Source organism: Cyphellophora europaea, assembly GCF_000365145.1.
Source record: "Cyphellophora europaea CBS 101466 unplaced genomic scaffold supercont1.3, whole genome shotgun sequence".
Classification (NCBI taxonomy): domain Eukaryota; kingdom Fungi; phylum Ascomycota; class Eurotiomycetes; order Chaetothyriales; family Cyphellophoraceae; genus Cyphellophora; species Cyphellophora europaea.
The window spans coordinates 2475741-2491690 of NW_008481809.1; the positions used below are offsets into that span (position 1 = coordinate 2475741).

General features: G+C 53.4%; 6 protein-coding genes across 6 annotated transcripts; 3 read left to right on the top strand and 3 right to left on the bottom strand.

Moving 5' to 3' along the window:
* Positions 1–870: 870 nt before the first annotated feature.
* Positions 871–3315, bottom strand: HMPREF1541_03860 (uncharacterized protein; the record flags this gene model as incomplete). The annotated part of the gene is made up of 2 exons (XM_008718208.1): positions 871–1715; positions 1767–3315. 2 exons carry the CDS (start codon positions 3313–3315, stop codon positions 871–873), a joined length of 2394 nt encoding a protein of 797 aa, XP_008716430.1.
* A 678-nt stretch (positions 3316–3993) lies between these two features.
* On the top strand, positions 3994–5564 carry HMPREF1541_03861 (uncharacterized protein; the record flags this gene model as incomplete). Its single annotated transcript, XM_008718209.1, has 2 exons — positions 3994–4062; positions 4269–5564. 2 exons carry the CDS (start codon positions 3994–3996, stop codon positions 5562–5564), a joined length of 1365 nt encoding a protein of 454 aa, XP_008716431.1.
* A 5-nt stretch (positions 5565–5569) lies between these two features.
* On the bottom strand, positions 5570–6219 carry HMPREF1541_03862 (uncharacterized protein; the record flags this gene model as incomplete). The annotated part of the gene is made up of 2 exons (XM_008718210.1): positions 5570–5901; positions 5952–6219. 2 exons carry the CDS (start codon positions 6217–6219, stop codon positions 5570–5572), a joined length of 600 nt encoding a protein of 199 aa, XP_008716432.1.
* Positions 6220–6762: 543 nt separating this feature from the next.
* HMPREF1541_03863 (uncharacterized protein) lies at positions 6763–11328 on the top strand (the record flags this gene model as incomplete). The annotated part of the gene is made up of 1 exon (XM_008718211.1): positions 6763–11328. One exon carries the CDS (start codon positions 6763–6765, stop codon positions 11326–11328), a length of 4566 nt encoding a protein of 1521 aa, XP_008716433.1.
* A 441-nt stretch (positions 11329–11769) lies between these two features.
* On the bottom strand, positions 11770–13200 carry HMPREF1541_03864 (uncharacterized protein; the record flags this gene model as incomplete). Its single annotated transcript, XM_008718212.1, has 3 exons — positions 11770–11818; positions 11874–13098; positions 13149–13200. The coding sequence occupies 3 exons, from the start codon at positions 13198–13200 to the stop codon at positions 11770–11772; spliced, it is 1326 nt and encodes a 441-aa protein (XP_008716434.1).
* Positions 13201–13591: 391 nt separating this feature from the next.
* HMPREF1541_03865 (uncharacterized protein) lies at positions 13592–15862 on the top strand (the record flags this gene model as incomplete). Its single annotated transcript, XM_008718213.1, has 3 exons — positions 13592–13694; positions 13753–13919; positions 13967–15862. 3 exons carry the CDS (start codon positions 13592–13594, stop codon positions 15860–15862), a joined length of 2166 nt encoding a protein of 721 aa, XP_008716435.1.
* Positions 15863–15950: the final 88 nt, after the last annotated feature.

A 15950-nucleotide genomic window follows, 5' to 3' on the forward strand; every position in this document is an offset into this window, starting at 1 on the left:
CTTTGAAGGTGAAACGTGGCAGTGGCATGATTTGTACGACACGAGACATGAAAATGCATTCCTGACGACATCGCATAATATGGGGTTGATTTTTGGCGTGGCGTTTCCAAGACGAGAAGAAGGCCCTTCGGCAAAAAGGTTCAGTCGTTTGAGCTGGTTGTAGAGCATTAATAGGACTGGAACAAGTTCAAGTGCTTGTTCGCAAAGGATGGACGGCCGTGGCTGTTCATTTCTTTGGTAGTGCCCTATAAATGGACTTCACCTTTCTGAAGTACTACAGCTACTACTACTACTCCGACTCCGACTCCAACTCCTACTTATTGCTATTGCTATTGTGCGATCTGCGCCGCTTCTCGCGTTCTTCATTTCAGGCCCCGGAGAGGAGGAGGGCACAACTGTGTGAGGGCCCCGGTTGGATACCGGCAGGAGAGAACACGTGAGGTACAACATATATATGTCAGACGCACACGAGAGTCGGCGGGACGTTCGCACGCATAGAATGCCGTAGCCACTCGCCCGAGTACAGAAGATCGGGAATTTGTAAAGAACATTGTATCACTCTATAAAGAAAAGATTGTTTGCGCCCGTCGCAAATCCCCCCATGCTCCGTGTCCCAGCGTCAAGCTGGGAGGGGTTTCGTACATATGGTGGCCACTAATGCTCTCTGCCATGCTATGGCCATGAAAAGCCCATGTTCGCCTCGATGATCCAACATGATGGGTACCGATCCCAATGGAGATTCCAAGCTGCAGCACCAAAGGCTAGACTGCACGTATGTCGGGTCCTAGATAGCGATTCCCCCTCGATATCGTAGGTAGCCAGACAGATGATGTTTAAACAAACCAAATCTCGTGGCCTCTCTCCCAGCCTCTACGCCCCCGGCGCGCCCACCTCCCTTGCCTTGGCCATCATGCGATCCAACAATTTCAGCTCCCTCTCATTGAACGAGTGGGACTTGTCGCGATCCGTCGTGAGGCAGCACTCGTTGTTCTCGTGCAGCTGCCAGGCGCCCGGCTCGCGCACCTCGTTGGGCTCGATCAGGTAGTGCCGGAAGGAGCCGAACTTCTTCTTGTGCTTGTCGGCGAACTTGTTGTCGAGCAGCCAGCCGTTGAACCAGAGCGGCGTGTCGTCCACGTCCAGGTGCAGCAGTTGCGGCGAGCACATCGTGTGGGGCGTGAGATCGACTTCTGGCGTTGGCGGTTGTGCTGCTGCTGCTGCGGCTGCTGGTGGTGCTGCTTGAGGAGGGTTGTCGCCCTGTGGCGCTGCCGCGGGAATAGGTTCCTGGCCTTCCATGGCAGGGTCGTCGCGTTTGCGGAGCTGCTTCTTGGGCTCTTCTTTTTGCTGCTCGCCCTCCTTGTTCTGGGCTTTGGCCGGATCCTGCTGTTGCTGCTGCTTTTGCTTGTCGGCGGCTTCTTTGGGGGCGGCTTCTTCCTTGCGCTTCTTTTCTTCTGCTTCCTCCTTTTTCTTCTTGCCCTCTGCTTCTTCCTTTCGCTTCTTCTCCTCGGCTTCTTCCTTTCGCTTCTTCTCCTCGGCTTCCTCCTTTCGCTTCTTCGCTTCGGCTTCTTCCTTCCGCTTTTTCTCTTCTTCCTTCTCGAGCTCCTTGGAGGTCTTTGTGTCCTTTTCAAGATCACCCATGATACCAGCGTTGCCTTGATGGAAGGCATATTCTGGGTCACCGACAAGCTCCCAGCCAAGCCAGAAGGTTTCTTTGTCGCCTAAATAGGTCAGCCGATGCTTGAGATACTATCGAAAAGGGAAATGCTTACCATATACCAAGTCGTATACGCCGATGCGACCTTCGCCCTTGTTGCCGTCACGATCGGGACCATTCATACGCGTAACCATCAGCATAGCCATGAAATGCCGCCACTTGTCAACGACAACGACACCAGACTCTTGCATGTGTCCAGAGTCACCGGTCCAGAATCGACTTTGCTTGACTTGTCTGCTGATGGGTTTCGGTAGAATCTGCTGTAGGAATCGCTTCTTGTTCTCGGGCATGATGAGGCGATCACGGAAGAATAGTGCACCGGTCTTCTTGTAGCCAGGATCGTCGAACAGCACCTCGGGATTCTTGAAGAACATGCTGTCCGCATCGATGAAGATGACTTCACGGAATGACGAGAAGAGGATGGCAAATGGTTTCGCGGCCCAGCCGGCCAACCGCCAGCCTTCATCGTTGACCATCTGCGCAATGTCACGCGTAACCACGCCATCGAGGGCTTCGAGTTCAGAGCGGAAGTCCTCTGATAGGTCCGAGTCGCCGAGGTACATGACCTCAACGGGAATCTTGCACCCTAGCTCGCGCATGATGGGGATCGACGTGAGCAGGTACGGGGCCTGGTCATCGCCAGCCGTCAGCACGATACCCTTGCCACCCCGCTTGAAGTGCGCATGGAGGGACATGTGGTCGCTGAAATAGGGGCCGGTCCAAGGAAACAGCATTTGTCCGAACTTGGCCAGGAAGAAGCGGTAGCTCTCGTAGCTACGAATCTGCTGTGCGAGATCCATCGCCTCGAGACCTATGATGGCCGGGCTGTCTATGTTGTTGATATGCTCGTGTGAGCGCATGTACTGCACCACATCGTCGCGCACATATGAGCCACCCTCAGCATCGATGGCGATATGCAAGTCCTCCCACGCTTCGAAATAAGATTTGTACGCGCGGGTGCGAAGGCCCATCTCGCGCATACGCTCCTTGCCAGTGCCTTCGACGGGCCGCAGCAGGTCGCGCATATGCATCTCACCAGGCAGCATGTTTATGATACGCGCTAAGGCCTTCTCAAACTGGGGTCGCTCGGACCATTGTGGCTTGTCAGCCGCCAGGTCCTTGGGTTTGCTCGCGGAGTGTGAGGAAGCCAACGCCGCGTCTTCCCTGTCGGAGCCAGCATTGCCGCCGTAGCCTTGTAGGTTGCCGGCACTGGCCTCCTTGGGCTCAGGATGAGCGGATTCTTCATCTTTGAGGAGTGCCGGGTCCTCGGATTCGACAGGGGCTACAAATGGTGCTTGATTAGACCCTGGTGCAACGGCGGGCACGTCGGCTGCCTGCTTAGGTTGCTCCTTGACCACAACTTGTGGTGGTTTCTCGAGCGGCTGTGAATTCAACCGTGTTTGGGGGTTTGGTGGTGGTGGAGCGCCTGTAAATGAGGCGCCGGAGGTGAAGAAAAGCCATAGGGGTATCAATAGAAGTAATAGCAGAAAAAGACCTCCCTGACGTCGAGTGACTCCTCGACCAGGAGGGCCGGCATATGGAAGGCCACCGGGATAGGAGCGGCCCTCCTTAAGTGGCTGTTTTCGAGGTGCGAAGTTCATCATGGTTGTGCGACGATCCTCGGATGTTGATTGAGTTAGACCCTCTCGGTTGTCATTGAGACGGCTATGCGCGTCCGGACGCGGAGAATACGGACGGATGCGAGAGGGTGGGATCCGGTGAGATTCGAGAATGCCGAATGTTGATGGCGCACAAGATGTTGGCGACAAGCAAGGTCGTCGTTATCAATAAAGTGACAGGAAGGTCCGTGTTGCGTTGTGGTCTGAGATGTGTAGAAAGGTGCCGTGTCCTTTTCAGGTGTCCCTTTGTTGAAAAAAGGTATTGCCCCCCCCTTGCCCGGGCTCGGTTAGCTAAGCATTCTCGTCGCGGTTTAGCTGGGGCGCGTCTGTGGAGCCTGTGTTCATCCCTGGCCTGGCAGAAATTGGCCTCAATTGCTTACTTGAGTATAGGCACGTGGAAGGATGCAACGGTCTCGCATCGGATCTGCTCCCAGAATAGGTCGAGGTTGGCTGTATCTGTCGCAAGAACACTTCTGATGAGTCTTGTTATTATTGTCTTTGCCTTTGCAGTATTCAAATGCCCTAGATCCAGACCGCGTGGTACGCGCAGAAGGCAGAGAAGCAGCAGCGAAGGCGAAGATGCCCAGTTAGACCAATCATTCATTCCCCTTGCACTTCTGACAGCTATTCTTAGTTAAGCGATTTCGACAGGCGTAGCCGAGAATGAGCGCAATTGCGACGGCAGCACCAGGGGTCCAAGCCAAGGCAAAGCTACCAGCGCTCGAGGCTGGCGTAAACCAGGAGCTACTGCAACAGTGGCGCAGCATCCACCGTATGTCCTAATCCAGCAAGGAAATTATTGCACTGTGTGAATGTTTGTTCTACTGTGGTACGAGACGGTGGCTAGCACGCCCAGGAGCAAATGTGGCTGGGGCATCGTCCACGCCGAAAATTTACTACAACCTTGACTGCCTCTCGCTCTCTCACACAAGATTCAGTGGCGCATATTGCTCAAACTTGGGATGACCAAGCAAGGACTTGACGGCACCATATCGACAGCACCCGCACGACCGCGAAAACGGCCGACAAATCCCCTGCAGGCAGGCATCGACACTTTCCTTTCAGACTGCCTCCATCTCGAGCAGGCGTCGCGCACCAGCTTGCCCAAGCGGTACACACTCTATCTTCCATTGTTGTTGTTGCCTGTCAACTTTACCACGCACAATGTGGAGTGGCAGCGGCTTTACGCGGGCCTTGACGATGTGCGAAAAGGCCAATTGTTCCAAACCATAGCGGACGCCTTTTCCTGTGCCGGACAGCATGTAACTCACATCGCCATCAATGCACCGATTGAGCATTGTCAGGATACGGAAGAGAATGTGTTGCGTAGTCCGTCTGGCTTGCTTCCAGTCTGGGGCGATTGTGGACCTTCAGGTCTGCTCGATGGAAAGGTAGGGAATCCTGGTGCTGCGGATTTCGATGCCGCCTTCTGGGTCTCAACAGTTCAAGATCACGGTATCAGGCAGATGTGGGCCCCAAAATGGACCATGTTCAGCCGTGGCAATCTTAGTGAGAAGAGGAGAATATTGGGCACAGTCAATAAGGGTCAGCGTTCAGTTATGGCCGGAAGCGCAGCACACGAGATCGAGAATATGCAGGTCTTGGACTTGTATGTTGGCATCGGCTACTTTGCTCTTTGCTATCTCGCCCGGGGTGTCTCTCGGGTCTGGGGTTGGGACCTGAACCCCTGGAGTATCGAAGGCCTGCGGAGAGGCTGTGAGGCTAACGGCTGGGCCTGTGTGGTATTGCGTGTTGATGACGACGGTGAGTGCGATCGCTCCACGATATCTGATTTGGTGAGCCGCCTCAGGCCCAACGTGCACTTGCGTCAGGAAGATCGCATCCGATGTATAGCCTTCGTTGGTGACAATAGATGGGCTGCCAAAGTCATGCGCACTATCGACATGGAGTGTAGCCAACAACTCGGGGCAGAAGCTGAAGCATCCCAAACCAAGTTCCAGCACGTCAATCTTGGAATGCTGCCGACGTCTGTCGCCAGCTGGCCAAATGCTGCGGCACTCGTCGCCCCTTCTGGAGAGCTGCACGTTCACGAAAACGTCCAGTTCAGCGACATTGACCAGAAGAGATCCGAAGTGGAAAGCCGCCTGACGCACATGCTGTCGAGGCAGTATGGTCAACGTTGTGCACGAGTCGCTCATGTCGAGCACGTCAAAACTTATGCACCGGGTATCATCCATTGTGTGTTCGACGTCGAAGTTCTCGACATTGAATGAGATCTTCAGGCTTGCCTCCTGAATTTCGGAGGGATGTTGTTCAATACAATCTGCTGCCGTTGCTCCTGCTCAATGCGCTCCTGTTCTCGCTCCATCTCTTCATGCTTGCGGAAATGCTCAATGTCTTCTGGGTGAACGAGGTCCTCGATCTGTGTGTTCTCGTCGTGGTATTTCTCAAAGTGGTGAATCTCGTACTCATATTCGTCGTCACCATGGTGTCCGGGCCCAAGGCCAAAGTCAGGAAGTTGTGCGCCCGCCTTGATCTTCTCAAGAAAGGACTCTTTAGTGATACGACCGGTCTGGGTTGGATCGAATATCTTAAATACGTCCATGACAGCTAGCGTGTAAGTTAGAAACATGTTCATTGCCAGTTGTGTCTTGCCTCACCTTTGTCCTTCACATCTATCGGGGTGTCTTTCAATGATTCGTCGTCCAGCCCATAGAACCTGCGCACTTCTTCGGGTGTCCAAGCACCGTCACTGTTGAAATCATGCAAGGTAAAGAAGGATGGTGGATCGAAGTTGGATACATGGTGCTCCTCCGCCATATGGTATTCCGCCCACGAGCTTGCTGTGTTACCAGATGTGTCGTGCGACCCATGCGCTGCGACCAGGCTTGCTAAGCCGATCATGGCACTAGTATATCGAAGAAGCATGCTGGCGATGAGATGATGAGGCGTCTACAGATGACCTGCGTGGACTACAAAAAATCGAACCTCAATTGCACTGCGAGACTGCCGAGAAGCGTCCTGAAGACCGCAGCCCCTTGTTTCCCCTATGATGCACACCCCTGGAGATCGGAAACCGCCTATAGTTAGCCCCGATCTCCCTAGTGATAAGGCTGCAATATAGCCTTGTTCCATATACCACATCTACTATTATCGCCCAAAGGCTACGTCCTCAACTCGGTTCTGGTACAGTCGCATCAAAGTACTTCGAAAGTACCTTCGAAGTGATGCCTCCCATGATGTACAGGGCATTTGCTCTTTCACCGCTGCCAAGGTAACGTGACCGCCATGCCCTTGCCCAAACCGATCTGTGGCCATTCACAGCCAGCGATGACGAGAATTGTTGTTTGCCATCAGTCTTGTATTCGCACGTTTCGTTTCCTATTTGACAATTCTTTCCCTTTCTTCACAAACCCATATTCGTGCATCCTATGCGCGGACTTCCGGCTTTGACCCGGTTCTCGCACGAAGATGGCCTCGAGTGAGTCCTCTCTTGGCGGCGAGCTTGCTCACAGCCTTTTTGGAACAGCCCTGGAGGACCAAAGCGATGAATCCGAGCTATCCGCAGACGAAGACGTGATCGACATCAGCTCGATCGGGATCCCATCTCGAGACGATCCCGAACAAGAAGAAGCTCGTCGTCGAGCTCACGATGAGCAGATGCAGAAACTCACCGCCCTTCGGACTGCTGAACGCTGCGAGTACGAAACCACCCCTGCATCAAAGATCAAATTTGAGACCCAGAGGCTCGTCGATAAAGCCCGCGAGTATCAGCAAGAGCTGTTTGAACGAGCGAAAGACGAGAACATCATCGCTGTGCTTGATACTGGGATGGGCAAAACTTTGATCGCAGCTCTGCTCGTCCGACACGTCCTGGAGCAGCAAATTACGGAGACCGATGCTGGGAAGCCTCGCAAGCATGTCGTCTTCTTAGCGAACAGTGTGCCGCTGGTCCACCAGCAAGCCCGATTTCTGGCGAGGAATTTGCCTGATCCTGTACAGGCTCTCACCGGTCAGGACAATATCGACATGTGGAACCGGGAAGAGTGGCTGCAAGTGCTTGAGAAACAGAGCGTCATAGTATGCACTCCTGCAATCTTAGACCAGGCTCTCTTCCGCAACTTCATTCGCATGGAGAGCCTCGCTCTGGTTATCTTTGACGAAGCTCATCACTGTAAGAGGAATCATCCCTACTCCAGAATTATTCGCGACCACTTTCTCAAGATGAACGCTCAGTTGCAGCGGCCACGCCTTTTCAGCATGACTGCTTCACCCGTCGACTCTAAACGGGAGATATCGGCAACTATCGCCGAACTCGAGGAGCTGCTCCACAGCAAGTTAGTCACAGTCCCCGACGCCTCCTTAATGGACTTTGCCTACAAACCGGTTGATCAGATTTGGGAATACGGCCACCAAGGCCATGTTATACCGACAGACCTGTATCTTTCCCTTGCTTCACTTGGACAAGTGCTGCCTGAAATCAGGTCAGATCTAGACGCCGCTCTCCAGATCTCATCGCATCTCGGCACCTGGTTCACCGACCGTCTTCTTTGGCACCGTTTCGGCACCGACAATGCCGTGAGGCTACTCTATGGAAAATTCGAGCGAAGTGAGAAGTACACCCACATGATGGATTCGGAGAGAGAGGCTGTCCGAGAGCGATTCTTCGCCGCGCCGGGCCTCGTCCAGCAGAAATCGGTCATAGTGCTCCGACTGGCGCTTCCTGTGATGTCGCCCAAGGTTATGATGCTTTACGACAAGCTCGACGCTTTATTCACGGAGAATAAGTCAGCAAGAGCCATGGTGTTTGTTGAACAGCGCTGGACGGCTGTCTTGCTCGCCGACGCCTTCAAAGCTCTCGGCACCCATCACCTACACGCCGGATATTTCACGGGTAGTGGCACTAGCGGCAGTGAAGTCGTGTCTGCCTTGAGACAAGAACAGACTATGACGAGGTTCAATGCCGGTGTCCTCAATATCTTGTTCACCACGAGCGTTGGTGAGGAGGGAATTGATATCCCGCTATGTAATGCGGTAGTTCGTTTCGACCCAAACCGCAAGACGATTCAGTACATCCAGAGCCGTGGGCGGGCTAGAATGAAAGACTCGATCTATGCTCACATGATTGAGGAACATAACTTCAATCAGAGGGCTAACATGGAGCACTTTATTGAGAGCGCGGCCTATCTCAAGGCTTTCTGTCAGCAGCTGCCACCGGATCGTCTACTTGGCAGGGGGACCAAACTTGCTCAGATCCTCGCAAAAGAGTCTTCGTATCGAAGTTTTCGGACAAGCAACGGCGCGGTGTGCAACTTCAATAATTGCCTTCTGGTTCTGAGCAGGTATGCAAAATCTCTCTGTCATGTTGGCGCGACTATGTCAGAAGTCTACGAAGAAGTCATCGAAGAGTCCCTTGGAAAGGAGAACATGTACCAGTACACCGTCCGATTACCGGTAGTCGGCGAATCCATCATCAAGGGTGCTCATGGCGAGCGTCGCCCCAACAAGATTCTGGCCAAGAGATCTGCCGCCTTCAACTGCGTTTTCAAGCTCCGTGCTGCACAGCTGCTTGATGAGAATCTTGACAGCAAGTTCAAGCGGGTCCGCAGGGTTGAGCATCGTATGGCCGTTAACGACAAGAAGGACCCCTACGAGATGGTATCGAAACCAGGAATCTGGGAACGAGGGCTCGGAGATACTCCCAGTACGCTTAATGCTGCAGTGATCGAAATGCAGTCCCATGGGCACTTGCACCATGCACTCGCACCGATGGTCTTGCTGACCAGAGAGCGGCTGCCTGAGTTCCCGGCATTTCCTATCTATCTCGAGAGCGGTGTGCCGACAGATGTTGTTGTGACAAATATCGCTCAGGCTCTTGAGGTGGACGATATTTGCCTTCACACTCTGACGTGCTACACGATGCATGCGATCTTTGAAGATGTCTTCAACAAGGTATACAAGAATGATGCCACTCGATTGGGCTACTGGTTGGCACCCAGGCGGGCCCAGAGCACCGTGGCATCTTCTCTCGAGTCTCTTGTCGACATTACGCAGATGCAGACTGCTCTGACATCCAGGGAAACATGGACACCAGGCACCAACCCTTCGAAATGGTGTCACCGGTTTTTAGTAGATCCGCTCAGCGGCAAGCATCATTACTTCACAGAAGATATTGTAGCAGGCATGAGCATTTTTGACGCAGAACCCAAAGAGTTCTTGCCGAGCGAAGGAAAGAAGAGGTTGTCAGCCAGCGTGATCAACTTCACCGACAGTCACTGGAACCTCAAGCAGAAAGAGGCTCTGGCACCTATTTGGGATCGGGACCAACCTGTCATCAGCGCTGAACTGCTTACGGTTCGTCGCAACTTCCTCGACAAACCAACCGAACAGGAATTGAAGAGACCTAAATGCTGGATCGCGCCACAGCCTCTGGAGTTGGCCCGGCTCAGTGTTGATGCTGCGCGTACTGCATTGGCCTGGCCCTCGATTCTTCATCGCTTGGAGTCGTACTTAATTGTTCTGGAAGGGTTCGACACGATTGGACTCCGAGGTATTCCATCGGTTTTGGCTCTTGAAGCTTGCACCAAAGATGCGAATAGCGACGATCAAGAGGCTCGAACCCACTCTACCAGGGCTCGTGGTATGGGCAAGAACTACGAGCGGCTCGAGTTCATTGGTGACTCCTTGCTCAAGATGACGAGCACTATTTCCGTCTACAATCGCACCACTGGAAAGGAGGGCGATATGCATGACCGACGGAAGAATATACTCTGCAATGCAAACATGCACAACGTTTCAACTCAAAAGCTACACTTCTACCGCTACATCCGAACGACAGGTTTCGATCGAGCAACATGGTATCCGGAGCATCTGGTTCTTCTCAAAGGCAGAGGTGCAAATGGTCAGCCTGTGAAGCACGAGAAGAAGACCCACGATCTCGGTAAAAAGACGATTGCCGATGTTAGCGAGTCCACAATTGGCGCCTGTATCATGGCCACGAAACACTTGCCGCTCGAATCCCGCTTCAACCTAGGGATCAGGGCAATCACCACCCTTACTGATAGTGATGACCATCGAATCAGCGAATGGAGGGACTTCGCGATGCAGCACTCATACCAAGACTGGCAGCTGCAAACCAGCGACCCCTTGGCTAATGAGATCGCGGGACAAGTTGCCAGCAAGATTGGGTACAAGTTCAGATACCCCCGCCTGGCACGCTCAGCCTTTACCCATCCCTCACATATGCATGAGCCAGTGCCAGACTATCAACGTCTTGAGTTCTTGGGCGATGCTTGCTTCGATTGGGTTGCGATCTGGTGGCTGTTTGACAACAACCCGGATGGGAGTCCGGAATGGCTCACGGAGCACAAGATGGCCATGGTCAGCAATCAGTTCCTCGCGGCTCTAGCCGTAATGCTCGGGTTCGATCGTCTTTTTAGGGTCTACAATATCAAATTGATGAATGCCGTGTTTGAGTATGCCGAGGAGATGCGCCAACTGAGGCAGGAGTACCCCGATGCCCCAGATTTCTGGAGAAAGGGCCAGAAGCCGGTTCCCAAGGCCCTGGCTGACCAGGTTGAAGCCACGATTGGCGCTATGCTTGTCGATTCCAAATTCGACTTCGCTCCGATCGAGAAGTTCTTCTTCGACCACGTCGAGCCCTACTTCAGAGACATCGCTCTGTACGATGGCTTTGCCAACAGGCATCCCACATCTCTTCTACACAAGACTATCCAGGGAGACTATGCCTGCAGCGGATCCAGAATCGACATTCGGCATCCGAGTGGACTGGTTATCGATGAAGATGGGCTGGACGAGCTTCCCGAGGATCAGAAGATCACGGCTTCGGTGTTTGTGCACAACCAGTGCATTGGGTTTGCGGAAGGGACGAGCTCGAGGTATGCGAAGGTGAAGGCCAGCGCGAAGGCACTGAGGGTGTTGGATGGCATGAGTAGGGCGGAGTTCCGTGAGATGTATGGCTGTTCCTGTGGAGCGAACGGGCGAGATGTGGATGTCGAGGTGGAGGACGTGCAATGAAGAGCAATGCGAATGGCCGGGCGGCGAGAGAATGAGGATGGTATGAATGATGGCGTGAATCAACTAGATCAGAACTGCAATGAAGGGAAGCCACGTCAACGAAAGGCGAGTTCCATGGAAGTGGGCTACCCAAAACCGAAGCGTCGAGGTTCTTTGGATTGGAAGCAGGAACAGAAGCAACGTACTTAATAGTTCAACGATGCTGGGGGATGCGCACCGTTGTCAAGGTGTTGATGTTCATCGAGACCAGGAGCATTCAAATTACGATAGTATTAGACTGGGACTGAGCTGTGCCTTTATCCGGACTGACCACTGCCTTCTCCTGCCTAGCTGGTTCGGAGACGCCCACAACGCCGTCGCTAATCAATAGAAAGCATTCCTTCGCCCGCAGCAGAATGAGTATTTAGCCCATTTGACGACTGTTTGATAGTCGCTTATTGTTCAGAAGTCCATGGTTGATGAGGACATCTTGTCGTTGATATCGAGAACGCTAGGTACTGGTTAGAATATAGCGTGCCGCATAATAGTTAGCGATGGATACTTACGAGAACTGCTTGACCAACACCCCCTCGCCACCCTTCGCGAGATCGATGCTGAAGACGTAGAAATTTCCCTCGTTGGTGACCACCATGACCTGCGGGCTGTTGGCGCTCATGGCCACAACGCTTCGCAGCTGGGCTGGCGGGACCCCGCTCGCGGATTTTGGGAGGCGGATCCAAGCGAAATCCCGCGCAGGCTCCCACATCTCGGCCATGCCCTTGGGAAGATACCCGCCGACAGTGGTGGCGAAGCTAGAGGAGACGTTTTGGCTCGTCCGCCGAATCAAGCCGAAGAAGGTGCCATTGGGCTTCCGACCGGACATTGCGGTTGATTCAGTACCTTCAGCGTCGAGGTCATCGTCAAGAGAGTCACCAGCGGCTGGGGGCTCAAGGGTGTCCGAACCCTGCGAGAGACGCCGCGTAAAGGCTGATGACGCTTTAGTAGGCGAGGTTGGCGTGGATGCGGATTCGGGTAAGCTGGGGGATTGAGCTTGCTGCGGGCCCAATTTGAAGATGTGTACAGTCTCGGTAGCGGATGAGACACAGAGGAGAGTAGAGGTGATGTTGAAGGCCATACTGAATATGCGAGAAGGCATGGACCCGCGGCGAAACTGGTAGAGTTTGTGGGCATCAGGAACTGAGAAGACACGAATGATGGTGCCCTTGTCAGATGCGGTAGCCATAACCGTGCCCTCATTGTTAAAAGAGACGCTGGAGAGAGGAGACCTGTGGGCCTCAACGACGTTGATAGCTTCGAGTTTGGCCGTGTCGAAGAGGAGCACCTCACCCGTGGTGGGCGGGATATGGGTGCTGTTCGGGGGTGCATGCGATGGCGCTGTGGCAGCAGAGGCTTTTTGTGGCAGCGGGTACGCGAGGTAACAGTTCTCTGAGGATGGAGAGAGAGCGCATATAGCCATTGGGTTGGGCGAAGTCTCGATGGTGTAGAGTAGTTTCATGGGTTGGATGTCGTAGAGGTATATCTGGTCCTCGAGAATGATAACGAGTCTCTTGCGGTTGAGTCGGACTGCCAGTACAGTCGTCGGGAAGGTCAATTCGCATATTATGGATTCACGCTTTGTGTTCTTAATCTGTAGCCTCCGAGGCGAGAGGATGAGAGCTACGAGAGAGGTCGAAAAGAGCATCTCGAGGAGGGCGATGTTCCCTGCATCTCGAGACTCGTGGACTTTCGTGAATGGGTCTGTTGTGAATATGCGGAAGCCACGCGAGGTACCTAATACATGTCAACTTGCTGAGCGGAATACATAGGCGGGCGAAACTTACCAACAGCCAGGTGGCTGTAGTCCTGGTTGAAAGTCACAAAGTTCATCGCCATTGCGCTTGGAGAGCCAGAACGGTTGCCAAAAATCACACAGCCAGGCTTTGTTGGGGCTTGCCCACCATTCTGTGTCGCAGAATGCTTGTTATGAAAGAAGCGAGACTTTCAAAGCAGGCGATCACTCTCAAAAGTGGCCCTCTGACAGGCGCAGAGATCGCAGAGGTGAGCAATGTGGTGGTAAGGTACCGAGAATTGTGTGAGGGGAGGGGCTGGTCACAGGCAAAACGCCGCCGCAGCCATGTGACGATGCCCAGACAAGGCCCCCAACAAGGCAACAACTACCGGGGTCTGCCTCTTCATTTGATCCTTCTCCAACTGCGGTCACGGACACTCATGCTCACGGTTTCGGCCTTCTCGGTAGTGTTTGCATCCGTACGTCTCCATCGGGATGGCCGACCTGATGGAAATTGACAGCCGCACTCCGAGAGGGACAAAACGATCCGCGGAAGAAGCTGGGTTGCCTCCAGAAGCACCGCGGCGGATCAAGGCGCGTCCCCCACCCAGGTAGGTCAGGACGATGCTAATGCTTCACGCAGCCGTTGGCGGAAGATGTCATCAACAAGATCGCAGCTGGTGAGATTATCGTTGCCCCAATGAACGCTCTCAAAGAGCTCCTTGAGAACTCGGTCGACGCTGGTTCAACCGCCATCGAGGTCTTGGTCAAGGAGGGTGGACTCAAGCTGCTCCAGATCACAGACAACGGACATGGTATTGAGGTGAGATGACTGAAGGCGTCCTTGATGCCATGCTAACATGATCGTAGCGAGACGACCTGCCCATTCTTTGCCAACGCTTTACCACCTCCAAGCTCAAGCAATTCGAAGATCTCATGTCGATCGGCACCTATGGTTTTCGAGGAGAAGCTCTTGCAAGTATCAGTCACATTGCCCATCTCAGAGTCACTACAAAGACTGCTGGTTCGAGCTGTGCCTGGCAGGCTCACTATGCTGACGGAAAGCTGACGGCCACCAAACCTGGCCAATCGGCCGAGCCAAGGCCAACTGCTGGGCGACCAGGGACGCAAATCACGGTAGAAGACCTCTTCTATAATGTCCCAAGCCGAAGAAGGGCGTTTCGTTCGGCTTCTGAGGAGTATGCAAAGATACTAGAAGTTGTTACCAAGCACGCAGTACATTGCTCGCACGTTGCATTTTCGATCAAGAAGCACGGTGAGTCCGGCACAGGGTTCGCTGTCACAGCAGCCGCCACGAAGCAAGACCGAATCAAACAAGCCTATGGTGTTGGTGTGGCGAAAGAGCTGATTGAATTCGGTACCGAGAGTTCCAAGTGGGGATTCAAGGTGTCCGGCTTTGCCACAAACGCCAACTATAGCGCGAAACGGACTATGGTGTTGCTTTTCATCAACCACAGATCTGTCGAGTCCCCGGTGGTCAAGAAGGCTATCGAGCAAACGTATCAATTCTTCCTTCCCAAGGGCGGCCATCCTTTCGTCTACTTGAACCTCGAGATCGAGCCAGGCAGGGTTGACGTCAACGTCCATCCAACGAAACGAGAAGTCCATTTCCTGAATGAGGACGAGATCATCGATGAAGTCTGCGCGGAGATCCGTGGGAAGCTCGCTCAGGTCGACACCAGCAGAACGTTCAAGACACAGACGCTGTTGCCAGGAGTACCGCCCATGACCCCTATTACCACTAGAGATGCTTCTGAGGACTCAAGTGCGGAGGCTGGCCAAAGGAGTGCCCCCAAGACTCCTGCGGCAAGGAAGCCGTATGAGAATAACTTGATCCGGACGGACTCTAAGGCCAGAAAAATCACCTCTATGCTTCCACCAGCGCTTAGCTCGCGGAACTCGCTCGACGAAGACCCTACATTGGGAGACGGCCTCACGTACACGGACTCTGGCAGGGAACAGATCCAGATTCGGCTCACCTCGGTGAAAAACCTGCGAGCTGAAGTGCGTGAGGCTATGCACACAGGCCTTACCGAGATTTTCGCGTCTCTGACCTACGTCGGACTTGTGGATGAGAGAAAGCGTTTGGCAGCCATACAGTCTGGAGTAAGACTGTACCTTGTCGATTATGGCATGGCCAGTAACGAGTTCTTCTACCAAGTTGGTCTGACCGACTTCGGCAACTTCGGCCTGATCCAACTTCGACCCCCTTTGCAGCTGAGACAGGTCCTTGATATCGCTGCAGATCTTGAGATCGAGACATCGCCCAGCTGTGCAGGCCTTGACAAGACTGAAATTGTCGACAAGGTGTATAAGCAGCTCATGAGTAGGAAGGAGATGTTGAAAGACTATTTCTCAATCGAGATCTCTGACGCAGGTGAGATAGAAGCTATTCCTCTGCTACTGAAAGGGTACATGCCCTGCATGGCTAAGCTTCCGACCTTTCTTTTGCGGCTTGGACCATTCGTCAACTGGACGGAAGAGCAGAAATGCTTCCAGACGTTTCTGCAAGAGCTTGCTGCCTTCTACACTCCTGAGCGACAGGACAATAAAACAACGAACGACCCCACTGACGATGGCCAGAACAACGCCCTTGATGCTAAGCGGCAGGACTTGGACCATATGCTCGAGAATGTGCTATTTCCAGCCCTCAGATCTCGAATTGTCGCGACCAACGGCATGGTAAAGGGTGTAGTTGAAGTCGCCAACCTCAAAGGCCTCTACCGCGTTTTTGAACGCTGCTGAACAGATGCGGCACGAGTGGCTTCATACGACTTTCCAGCCCTTGTAGCAAAATGTACCAATATCGAAACAATGTTGACGAGATTCCCGA